At 39.3% G+C, this 12732-nt stretch overlaps 1 protein-coding gene across 2 annotated transcripts; it reads right to left on the reverse strand.

Annotated features, from left to right (window-relative positions):
- Window positions 1-269: 269 nt before the first annotated feature.
- Window positions 270-3317, reverse strand: LOC110928823 (probable purine permease 5). Of its 2 annotated transcripts, none has more exons than XM_022171867.2 (2): window positions 3008-3317; window positions 270-1608 (listed from the first exon to the last, which is right to left on the reverse strand). In XM_022171867.2, exons 1-2 carry the CDS (start codon window positions 3030-3032, stop codon window positions 527-529), a joined length of 1107 nt encoding a protein of 368 aa, XP_022027559.1. In that variant the 5' UTR covers window positions 3033-3317; the 3' UTR covers window positions 270-526. The 2 variants fall into 2 exon arrangements, with proteins under 2 accessions (XP_022027559.1, XP_035843795.1); XM_035987902.1 differs by lacking the exon at window positions 3008-3317 and adding an exon at window positions 2511-2951.
- Window positions 3318-12732: the final 9415 nt, after the last annotated feature.

Raw genomic sequence — 12732 nt, forward strand, 5'->3', positions numbered from 1 at the left:
CACATAGAAAACATTAATCTGAACAGGTCCAAAAAATCATTTTTTTGTAACACCTGATGCATAACAGTCCAATTCCAACTAATTTATTTTTCAAATCATATTTGCGAAAAAAAAAAAAAAAAATTCAATGGGTCAACCCTACCAATCCGTTTTAACCAGTACTGAAAAAAAAAACTAACAAACTATGTTTTACAGCATACAATGTTCACCATATAAAAAGTTTCAATGGATCAACCCGACCCAACCCGTTCCAACCGATACTGAAAAACTACCTGTTAAAAATCTGTTCCCATCTCTAGAACAAACTGTGTTTTACTTTTACAACATACAATGTATACGAAATACGTATATAAACAAGCATAAATGATAAGTAGTATGTTTACATGCTGCAAACAAACTAAAAAAGCTGACAACATATAACATATATAACACACAGGCCATCTATAACCTTTTGTTAGACGGCAAAGACTGATGTTTAAACAGACGTATGCATAAGCCTTTCGATTAAAAGGCAAATACGAAAAAACTAGCAACTAGAAGATGAAGAAGAAACATGACTTAGAGGGTAACTTGCGTATATATAGCACGCGAATCCCCAGAAAGTAACAACAAGCGATAAAATCTTGAAACCGCTCATAGGATCATTCATAAGTATAACAGCTGCAATGCTTGTGAGTGGTACCCTTATCGAGTTAAGTACACCGGCTAACACAGTGGACGATAAATATAACACTGCGGTTGAACCCAAAACTCCCAATTGGAACGTAATAACGCCCCAAATAATAACCATATAGTATGTACTTTCCCCGCCTATAAAACTTTTCGCTTCAGCGCTCATCCCGTGAAAATCATTGTTTACGATGACCCCGATTGTTGTAAAAACGAACGCAAAGAAGGACACCGCTACTTGTTGCTCTAACACTACGTGAAACGATCTTCCTTCTAGTAGTTTTATGAACACGAGTTCAGAAAGAGCGAAGATCAGGCCGTGAAGCGCGGATCCGAGAATATCCCACATAAAACCGAGCGCGTACTGGGTGTCGGTAATATACGAAAACCGATCGGAATCCGAATCCAAGGCGATTATAATCATGGCGGCTGTGATTACCACGATGGAGTTTATAGTAGAGAGATTAATCTTGTTGTTGACGATAAAATACCCGAATATTGCGGAGAATATTAGGACTGTTGACGCTAAAAGGGAGGCCGTTGACGCAGGGAGATACGCGTACGCGTATGCGTACATGAGATTATCAGCAGCGCTTAAGAAACCCAAACCGATGTAGGATAAAGCGAGTTTTAACGTTAACGGAGTTGGGGACGCTTTGGTGAAGAAGTACATAGGGAGTAAGATGAAAAGCGGGATGGGCCACCCTGCAACCGATACCCATGAAATGATCCATTTGCTTTTGCCACCGTTTGAAAAGTATAGTCGTGAAAGAAGACTAGAAGCGGGGAAAGCTATAAGCATTCCCGCGCTACTTAAGAGTAAGAGTATCCAATATGAGACGGGTTTGTTCTTATATGCGTCGACAACCATGTTCTTGTAATCGGTTATTTTGTCGTGAACGGATTTTGGTGGCGCCTCCACTTCTTCCATTGTTTCGCCTAGAGGAGTACATGGATAGTTATAACATAAATAAGTTTATAAGTAAAGACAAAAGATCAAATACAAAAAAATTTAATGTACAAAACGTACGAACTGAAGGTTTTGCTGAAAAAACGCGGTGGCATTTTCGTAATTATTAGTAATTATCAAAATTACTCTACAAATGATCCTGTAGAGTAATTTTGTAAAATGTTCCTGTAGAGTAATTTTGATCTTGTAGGGTAATTATCAAAATTACTTTACAAGTGTATCAAAATTACTCTGCAAGTTTATCAAACAACATACAATTCAAAATTACTCAACAAATGATCCTGTAGAGTAATTTTGTAAATTTTTTTTAGCATTTAGTTATTGGGGGGGGGGGGGGGTAGGTTTTTAGGGGGGGGTTTTTGGTGAGGTATAGTTTTGTTTTATCAAAATTACTCTACAAGAACATTTTACAAAATTACTCTATAAGATCAAATTTACTCCACAAGAACATTTTACAAAATTACTCTATAAGATCAAATTTACTCTACAAGAACATTTTACAAAATTACTCTTCAGGATCATTTGTAGAGTAATTTTGATAATTATTCTAGTATCCTACGAGCAAATAATTACGAAAATGCCACCGCGTTTTTTTGCCTTTTTCATGCTATTCGTACGTTTAGTACCTTAAAGTTATTTGTACGGGAACTTTACTCTATAAGTAAATAATCAACAACATGTTTGAAAAAAAAAGTCAATCTGTTCATATTTAGTTTCAGTCAACTATGCTATATATGATAGTATGATGTTGCTGATCTCCTATAAAGAAAACAGACTCTTGTTTAAGTCAAGTATGCAAGTTTTAAAGAGAAAGTAGTCACTTAACATGTCTCTATTAGCAGGAACCAAATAAAGTAACCACGGGTCAAACCTTTTATACGACTGTAAACACGGACACTCAGGCCTCATACGTCTCCACAAACTCCTGTACTGTCCTAAAAGGGGTGCAACTCTAGCAAATCCACCTACCAAAAACTTTGAAAAAGCTAAAAGTTTTTCACCTTGAAAATCTCTACAATTCTACAACTTGTGTTTTTCTGTCCAAATCCTTATGTACTTGTTTCTGACTTAATAACTAATTGTCAAACAAACCAATACAAGTATAAAAAGTCAACGTCGTCAGTCATCATACTCAAATTCACGTGATAATACTGCAAACATTCTCCTCAACTTCACAAAACCTAACAAATTTGTTCTCAAAAACTTAAACCTACCAATCCTAACCGACTTATAAAACGACGTCGTCCAATTTCTTCAATCTCAAACACACATAAAAGGAACAGATACATCAGAGTAAATTACAAACACTGATTAATAATATTTTCAAATTTATAAAACAGATGTAATTAAGAGGTGAAATTGACAGACCTAGTGAAAGCAACGGTTGATGCATCCGATTGTCTGCCGGAATTTAGGTCAATGATGAATAGGTACGCCACAAACCGCCGGAGCTTTCCGTCGGTGCGACTGCTCTGCACCACAATTTAAAGTTAAACCCCCCTTGATATTGTTATTGATAACTAATTAGTAAAATTAGCTCTCAAGTCTAAAGTCAAGAGACAATATGGGGTCAGTGATGACCCACGTGGTAAGGGGTGGGTGGTAATTGTACGACTGCACCACTTTGAGTTAGCCGAAAAGGGTAAGGGAGGAAGGACACTCACACTCGTATCAACCCTAGCACTGTGTTGTGAGTTTCATTAAACAAGAGAAAAAGAAAAAAAGATTTGGAAGGAAATAATTTTTAGTTGTGTTCTAAAGTTTCATTAAAAGAGAGAAGACAAGAGAAAATGAGAGGTTTTTTTTTTTTTTTTTGCCTAAATTTAATCTTTCCAATTTGAAAAGAAACGGAGAGAAGAGAAAAGAAAATGAGAGAATCATTTCTTTTCTCCCCTTAACTTAACTCGGGAACACAGCGTAGATCTGACCAATCAATATTTTTCATGTTAAATTTGGCTCAAATTACTCGTTAACTAGTAACACCGGTGGCACATACCCATGTCATAAACAGTATTATTCTTTTTAATTTAAAAAAAATTAATGTTCGAACCAATCAAAACTCACCCACCAATCTCAGGGTTAACAACCTCCTCAAACAAACTCAACCCTTGCACAACTAGTGGCTTAACCAACCCATCTTGCTTACCCTAAGGGGTGGCTGCGGTGTAATACCACTAGTTCGAACCCTTAATCCCCTACCAGTGGAGTGCATCTTCCCCCTAATGTATCATCTTAATTCTCATGTAAAAGAAATTTCTTATCCTCGCCATTCACTGACATAAATTTATAACATTTTCATAAAAAAAAACTCCACCATGAGTGTAAACAAATTAAGTCGAGTTTGGATCGTTTAATTTATAAGAGCTCGAGTTCAACTCATTTTGAATTTGAATTCTAGAATTCGAACTTGACAATTGAGCAAAGATGGTAGGGGCGTTGTCGGGTACTCCAAATCAGGCATGCTTACCGTTTTGGGAACACCGCTGTCAACTATTGCGGGTACCCTAAATCCTTAAATACTTACCGAATATGGATAGAGAGAGATAGGAGAGACATAGAGAGTAGAGATGGGGAGTAGAGTAAAAGGAGCGGACCCCATGATTTCCGGAGTGTTGCCACTTAATATGTATTTTAGAGTAGTTGAGCGTAAAAATGACGTGATAATGTAAGATTGGTGGAATTCAGGGGGCTCTCATTGAGCCCTCTCCCGCCTTAGTTTTTTTAAGTCAAATATGGTTCATCTTATTCATTCATTTGTTAATTTATCATGTTATACACAAACCTAATTAATAAGTAATACCACATGTATAATTTTATGAGTTCAATATTTTTTTTCTCGATTCTCATATTTCACCCTTTTGTATCATGTCTCTTATTTTTTCCAGATATATCTTAGCTAAAAAAATTGTTTTACAATTTCCTACATTTTCATTACTAACTATTTAATATTTGTTTTATTCAACTCTTGTGATACTTCTGATGCTATGTATGTGTATATGTATATATAGTTATTTTATGCATATTTATAAACTGTAATAACATTATATCGATTGTTTAGTTATTTTTATTATAACTTATATAATAATATTTATATATATTTATAATTGGTTAAAAAGTTATATAAATATTACACTCATTTAGGCTTTTGAGCTCGATAAATGAAGCTCAAGACCATGCTCATTCATCAACTGAGCTTATTTTGAGCTCGGACTCGCTTAAGCTCATCTCGATTCAAGTTTTCTTTGCTCACCCTTGCTTTCAATTTGTCAGTAAAACCAGTTATTGTTCAGTTATTTGGTTTTCTTTGCTCACCCCTGGTCTCAATTGTTTATTCACTTGTAACACTTTTATTTCTTAACGAGGTTCGTTAACACCTACGCCCACCCTAACCATTATATATATATATATATATATATTTTTGTATCTCATGTGATGAAGAACTTGTCAAGAAACTATTTAAAAACGTTTAAGATGAAAGAAAAATCAACACATAAAAAAATTTGGTCTTACATTTACCCCTTGGTATTAACAAAGAGGTGATCTTCATCAATAACATCTAGCTAATCAAGACAATAGTCATTTTTACAAGCTTCTCTCTAAGATGGTAGAATTCGTAACAACTTTTTTCTTGTAACAATGAAGAAGGAATCTGTCACAAGTCCATTGGGTCAGCTGATCAATAATCCAACAACAAAGATAGGCCCAGTTCAGCAAAGGAAGAGTGATCGAACTAAGCCCAAGAGATTCCAGGACCACATAACGGGTGCCACATCAGCATTACCCTAACAGAATATGGTTACTCATTTTATTTAATGTAATTATGAATCGATCATGAGGTAGGCATGTTGTTAAATCTCATTGATCCTTTCTCATCTCCTTCTTCTTGGTAATTTTTGTTTCCCATCTCTAATTCTCCCACAATCAGCAATAAAATACCACTTTATCCCTATTATCTGAGTTGATTCATTACAAATTGATGTTTTCATTGTCCATTTGCATCGATGGCAGACGGTACCCGATCTCGAGTTTGAGACGATACGTTGAAAGGTGTTTTGGAAGATAAAAAAAGGTGTTTTGAACTAGATGTTGTAGTTACTGCGATTGGTTCACTCCAGCAATCAATCAATGAGCTGATTAAACGCTCTGATGGAAGTACCAGTGATTTGAAGAAATTGCTCCATTCAAAGAATTCCAACTTTCTGACGGGCCTGGTTCCAGTCTCCTTGGCCGCCATAAACCGGCGCCGGTGTATTTAGCTCGCTTCAATGGCGAGCACTTTGAACGGTGGCTCGCTCAGGCGACACGTTATTTTGATTTTTATGCGATTCCGGACGACGACCGGTTAACCATCGTTTCATTCTATCTAGATGTCGTCGCCGCCAACTGGTACGATTGGCTTAAACGCCATCAACAGGTCGCTACGTGGGCGGCGTTCACTACCGCATTGGCTAAACGTTTCCGTTCCTCCGATCTCGAAGAACCAGAAGGGTTGCTTGCGAAACTTCACCAAACGTCGCCTGTGGCTGATTACCGCTCCAGATTTGAGGCAATTTCCAACAGAATCATGTCGTTACCAATCGGTTTTCTCATTAGTTGCTAGATCTCGGGTCTTCGCCCGGATATTAAACAGTCGGTGATTTGTCACCAACCCACTACACTGGAAGATGCCATGGATAAGGCCCAGTTGCATGAGCAACGGATCCAATTTGAAAAAGTGTTGGGCCGTACGTATCTGGGCTCGTCTAAACCTTTATTACCTACACCAAAATTCCCTCCGACTGCAACTCCGACTACTGCTTCTCCTTCCACCAAACCCTTCCCTTCTCCTCTCACAATTCCCAAAGTTGGATTCCGACGGATGACTCCAACAGATATTTCCCAGAAACGTGCACAGGGGGTATGTTATCATTGTGACGAAAAATATACGTGGGACCACAAGTGTAAAGCGACCCCTCAATTGCTCTATTTCGACGACGATTTACCAGAACCGGGCGGCTCTCCGGATTCTCCTTCGTCCGATGGTACTGATTCATTATTAGCCGAAAAGCTTCAACTCGATGGTACTGATTCATTATCGGGTGGATGTTCATCCACCACTTTACGATTCATTGGGTCTGTGCAAGGGAAAGAGGTCCAGGTGTTATTTGATAGAGGTAGCACTCACTGCTTTGTGCAACCACGTATTGCTCAGTTCCTTAATTTTGCTGTTGAATCTATTGCACCATTTTCGGTTTTAGTTGGTAGTGGGGAACGACTTCCGTGCTCCGGCTTGGCTAGAAATGTGGAATTAGTGATTCAAGGTCAGCCTATTGTCGCTGATTTTTATGTGTTACCGTTACAAGGATGGGATATGGTTCTCAGGGTCTCGTGGCTAGATACACTAGGGCCGGTTGTAACTAATTATTCAACATTTATGTTTGAGTTTTCGTTACAAGGAAAACGGGTAAAATGGCAGGGTGATGTTACTATTTCTCAGGCAATCCAATTCAATGGCCTTAGACACTTGTTGAACTCTAAAGGGATCGGCCAACTTTTCCACTTAACCCTTTTACCACCTGATTCCCCAACCCCGACTTACCTTTCCGACTTACAGTCCATTTTGGATCACTTTGCTGCTGTGTTCAGAGCTCCACAAGGGTTACCTCCTATACGTTCATAAGATCATCATATTGAATTACTTCTGGCTAGTAAACCGGTATCGGTACGACCTTATTGATATCCCCATTTTCATAAACACGAAATCGAGCATTTGGTAAACGACATGCTTCAACAAGGTCTCATTCGGCCGAGTACAAGTGTGTTTTCTTCACCGGTTCTTTTGGTCTGCAAAAAGGATGGAACGTGGCGATTTTATGTGGATTACCGGGCCTTGAACGCCATTACAATCCGTGATCGTTTTCCTATTCCATCCATTGATGAATTATTTGACGAATTGCATGGTGCTCATTATTTTTCTAAACTCGATCTCTTAGCCGGTTATCACCAAATTCGAATTGCAAGTGGGGATGCATTATAAACAGCCTTTCGCACTCATGACGGTCACTATGAGTTTTTAGTTATGCCCTTCGGGCTTACCAATGCCCCATCTACTTTCCAACGGCTCATGAATGATGTGTTCCATCTGTTTCTTCGTCGTTGTATCTTGGTTTTCTTCGACGATATATTGATTTATAGTAAGACTTGGGAGGATCATTTGCATCATCTTACTCTTACCTTGCAATTATTATTGGATAACTAGTTGGTAGCCAAATTGTCTAAGCGCACTTTCGGTCAGTCTCAGGTGGCTTACTTGGGACATGTCATTTCTTCTCTCGGGGTCATGGTGGATCCGGATAAAATTCTCGCTATACAAAAATGGCCAACTCCCAAAAATGTCAAGGATGTTCAGAGTTTCTTGGGGCTTGCCGGGTATTACCGGCGCTTCATAAAAAATATGCTTCCATTGCCAGACCACTCACCGATCTCTTACGCAAGGATGTTTTCTGTTGGAATCTCATTCTTCAAGCCTTTACTCAGCCTAAATCCCTCCTTAGTTCCATACCTATCTTACGCCTGCTTGATTTTTCCAAACCATTTACTGTTGAAACGGACACATCCGGTACAGGAATTGGAGTCGTCTTGTCACAAGAAAATCACCCGTTCGCTTATTTCAGTAAAAAGTTATGCCCTTGTATGCAGCAAGCCTCTACTTATCATCGGGAAATGTACGCAATAACGCAAGCTATAGCAAAGTGGCGACAATACTTGTTGGGCCATAAATTTACTATTATCCAATCATTGAAGCGGCTTCAAGATCAGGTAATTCAAGCGCCGGAACAGCAAAAATGGTTGGGTAAACTTCTTGGGTATGACTTCGATATTGTCTATCGGTTGGGTTCCCAAAACAGTGCCACTGACGCGCTTTCCCGGGTTCCTGTTGGTCATCTTATGGCTATTTCGACCCCTGTTTCAACTTTCTTGCATGACTTATCCGCTGTTGTTCAATCTAACACTGAGTTGTCCATCTTACTTAACAACTACAAGGCTGATCCATCTCTTTTTCCTGATTATACTGTTAAAGATGGGTTTTATTATTCAAAGGTCGAATCACAGTTCCTAACAATCCCGATATACGTCAGCAGATCCTTACCGAGTTTCACTCTTCTGGGTTTGGGGGGCACTCCGGGGTGACTCGGACTTTTCAGCGGCTGTCTTCGATTTTTTATTGGAAGCAAATGCGTTTGGCTGTCAAACAATTTGTTGCTCAATGTCAAATAGTCAACAAACAAAACCTTCATTTCTATCACCGGGTGGATTGCTTCAACCACTTCTGATTCCTCAATCGGTATTTAAAGATATTGACTTGGATTTTATCACATGCTTACCAGTTTCGCAAGGTAAATCAGTTATTATGGTTGTGGTCGATCGGCTGTCAAAATATGGCCACTTTATCGCTTTATCCTCTTCTTTCAATAGCTTCACCGTGGCAACAACCATTATTAATGAAATTGTCCGGTTACATGGGGTACGGTTAACTATTGTCACCGATAGAGACGCTCGTTTTATGATGACATTCTGGAAAGATTTGCATCGGCTCAATGATACTACGCTCAAATTTAGTACCGCGTACCATCCACAAAAGAATGGCCAATCCGAGGCGCTCAACCGATGTGTCGAAATGTACCTCGGTGTTTTGTGGCGGACTACCCGCAAAAGTGGCTACAATTTCTACCATGGGCCGAATATTGGTATAACACTTCTTACCAAACTTCGTCCCACATGACTCCTTTCGAAATTTTGTATGGTCGCAAACCGCCAACTCTCACCCGTTACCTTCGAGACTCTACAGCCAACCCTACCATGTAAGAACTGTTTCTGGAAAGGGATAACGTTCTAACTTTGTTAAAGAGTAATCTCTTGAAAGCACAATCTCGCATGAAACTTGCAGCTGATAAACATCGGCAGGATGTACACTTTGAAATTGATGATTGGGTTTTTGTGAACCTACACTCGTACCAACAAGGTTCCCTCCGTTTGCAACGCCACCACAAATTGGGCAATCGGTATTTCGGACCGTACTGGGTCATTGCTAAAATTGGTGTTGTGGCGTATAAATTAGATTTACCGGATACGGCAAAGATTCATCCCGTTTTTCACATTTCTCTCCTTCGAAAGTGTATTGGCAATCCGGTTCATCAAATCACTCCTTTGCACCTCGTGGATTCGACTTCTACTATCAATCTTCAACCCCAAAGGTCCTACGGTCCAGAACTATTTACAAGGGTACTCAACTTGTGTCTCAGAGCTTAATCTAATGGGAAAGTCTTACTGAAGCTGAGGCCACCTGGGAGGATAATGTACACGTGAAACAATTGTTTCCTCATTTCCACCATGAGGACAAGGTGAGTCCGAATGGGGGTGGTATTGTCACAAGTCCACTGGGTCAGCCAATTAATAATCCAACAACAAAGATAGGCCCAGTTCAGCAAAGGAAGAGTGATCGAACTAAAATGCAGCCCAAGAGATTCCAGGACCACATAATGGGTGCCACATCATCATGAGGTAGACATGTTGTTAAATCTCATTGATCCTTTCTCATCTCCTTTTTCTTGGTAATTTCTCTTTCCCATCTCTAAACAATTATATTAATAAAAGAAAGAAAGTATTTTAGGGTTCGAACGTTTAAACCGATTAATTGTAAATGGGGTGTGCATAAAAGACAAAGAATAACGGGGAAAACGGAGGTATGAGAGTGAATGAATGATCCAGTAGAGGAATGCAAGGATAGGGATGTCATATGTGTTTGATAACGAAAGCGATACGTTAAGAATGAGGTCTCGTTATGGATAACCGGATATTGTGCGCTAACAATGTGTTTGTGAGTTGTTAAAGTTTGTGTATTGGGTCTAGACAGGGTCTGCAAAACACCGAATTTCTCATGGCACGTTTTACGAAAGTTTGGTAACATGGTGAAAACACTTATATATAGGAAGTACCAACGGCGTATCCACCATGTTTTAACCATGCTACGTCTGTTTCGTATTCGGTGTCATGTTACGTTCCGTGTCTTACCATACACGGTAGTACACTCTATGATTCTCATGCGCCTATCACTATAATCCCGTGTGTACTCGTGATTATATTGATTGTTGCATGATCCGTATAGCTTGTACTAGTTGTGTATGAATCAGAGTATACATAAATTTTGAAAATAAGAATGTGTACTGATGTGCGTGAAGTGTGCTATATTTTTTATGTATATTTTAAGCCCTTTTACACTTTTTAGCCAAGTTTTAAATTTATAAAACACGATATTTACTTACACTAAACACACATATGGGCAAGTGCACCCATCGTGAGCGTAGTATAGTGTTGGTAAGATACCGAGGTCGTCCAAGGACACAAGAGCTTTTAGTACCGGTTTATCCTCAACGTCTAATCAAATCAAAAGTTAGAAAAAGGTTTTTAAACTAGAAAAATAAAACCAACTAAAATGCTGAAAAATAAAATAAAAGTAAAAACTGATAGGCAAGATGAATCACTTGGATCCGACTCGTGTGTAGTGTAACCTTTGATTATTTCCGCACTTTTGCACTTTTTAAGAGATTATCTTAGTTATTGTAGCAGGCCCCTCTTTTGAAGGTGACGTTACCCTTAACCCAGTAGTTTGAGTCAGCAAGGATACAATCCTAAAGGGTCGGATTATTGAAAGATAGTTAATTAAGTTATTAATGCATAATGTGGTAGGCCCCTCATTTGAAGGTGACGTTACCCTCGGCTAAGTAGTCTGAGCCAGCAGGGATACAGTACTAAGTAGTCGGGTTAAAGTTTTAATAGTAGCTTACATATGAGGGGATCAAAGAGTTTGGACCCCCGCCATCCAATACCAGTGGGTATTGAAGGAGGTCCTACTAAATTTGACCCAGGTCCTTGCAGGATCTATACACTGAACAAGGCAAGACTCTTACCAAACCGTTCCCTTAACCCCCGACCAGGTAGCCAACATATCTCCATATAGACCGTGGAGATATGAATGGTGAAAATCTTTTATTTTATATAGATAGTAAAATAATGCCAAGACACCACGGACAAACGATAAGGAAGAATCACCTTCAACATAAGAAACTAGTTATTAAAGTCATTAATACATAGCCAAATAAAAAGTGCGAAAAGATTAAAAATAAAAAGTATTACACTAAACACTTGTCTTCACCAAGTGATGTAAGAAACTTAGGCAAACATGGCCTTTGATTGTCAAGAACTCTTACGATAAATCTTGGATCCCGTGACGACTCACACACTCTATGATGGACGATGGATGATGGTGGTGGATGATGGTGTTGTGATGGTGGTGGTGGGTGGGTGAAGTGTGAGAGAGGTGGTGTGCCAAGGGATGGTTTGCAAATGAGCCAAGCACCCCTATTTATAGCCTGAACAGCAGCTCGGGCACGGCCCCGTGTCCATCTTCCTTCTCTTTCTTCATTAAATGCAATTTGTCTGTATTAGTTGACCACACCCCCGTGTCCGCTGAGCACGACCCCGTGTGCAGAAGCGTATCTGTACTATCAGGATTTCCTCAGATTCTGCGAATCTTAGAGTTAACCACGGCCCCGTGTCCAGTGGGCAAGCCCCCGTGTTGGGTGATAGAAGCTTCTACAACTTTGTCTTTTCTGCTGACACTTGGGCACGCCCCCGTGCTCACTGAGCACGGGGCGTGTTCAGCCTTCTGTTCTCTTGTTTTGCTTGGGAAGATGCTGTCGGGGGGTCGGGCATGCCACGTTTGTTCCTTTTCTTGTATTTATGTTAGATTTAGCTGCGTTTTTGCTTCTTTTGTTCATTTGAGCTCATTTAATCCTGAAAATACAAAAGGAAGACAAAAACACACTTTTTCCAACATTAGTACTAAAAAAGGGTTAGTTTTATGCCACAATTGATGTAATTTATATGTTGCATTTTGTGCACATCAAATACCCCCACACTTGAATCTTTGCTTGTCCTCAAGCAAAACTCTTTATAATGTGGCTTTACACTCCCAAATGGAATGGGTAGAAGAGAAGGTTTTTGGGCTTGTCATAGAGTGTCGGGATGTCCAAGATTCTTTATTAAGTTTTATT

The sequence above is a fragment of the Helianthus annuus genome, chromosome 3 (genome assembly GCF_002127325.2).
Source record: "Helianthus annuus cultivar XRQ/B chromosome 3, HanXRQr2.0-SUNRISE, whole genome shotgun sequence".
In the NCBI taxonomy this organism is placed as follows: domain Eukaryota; kingdom Viridiplantae; phylum Streptophyta; class Magnoliopsida; order Asterales; family Asteraceae; genus Helianthus; species Helianthus annuus.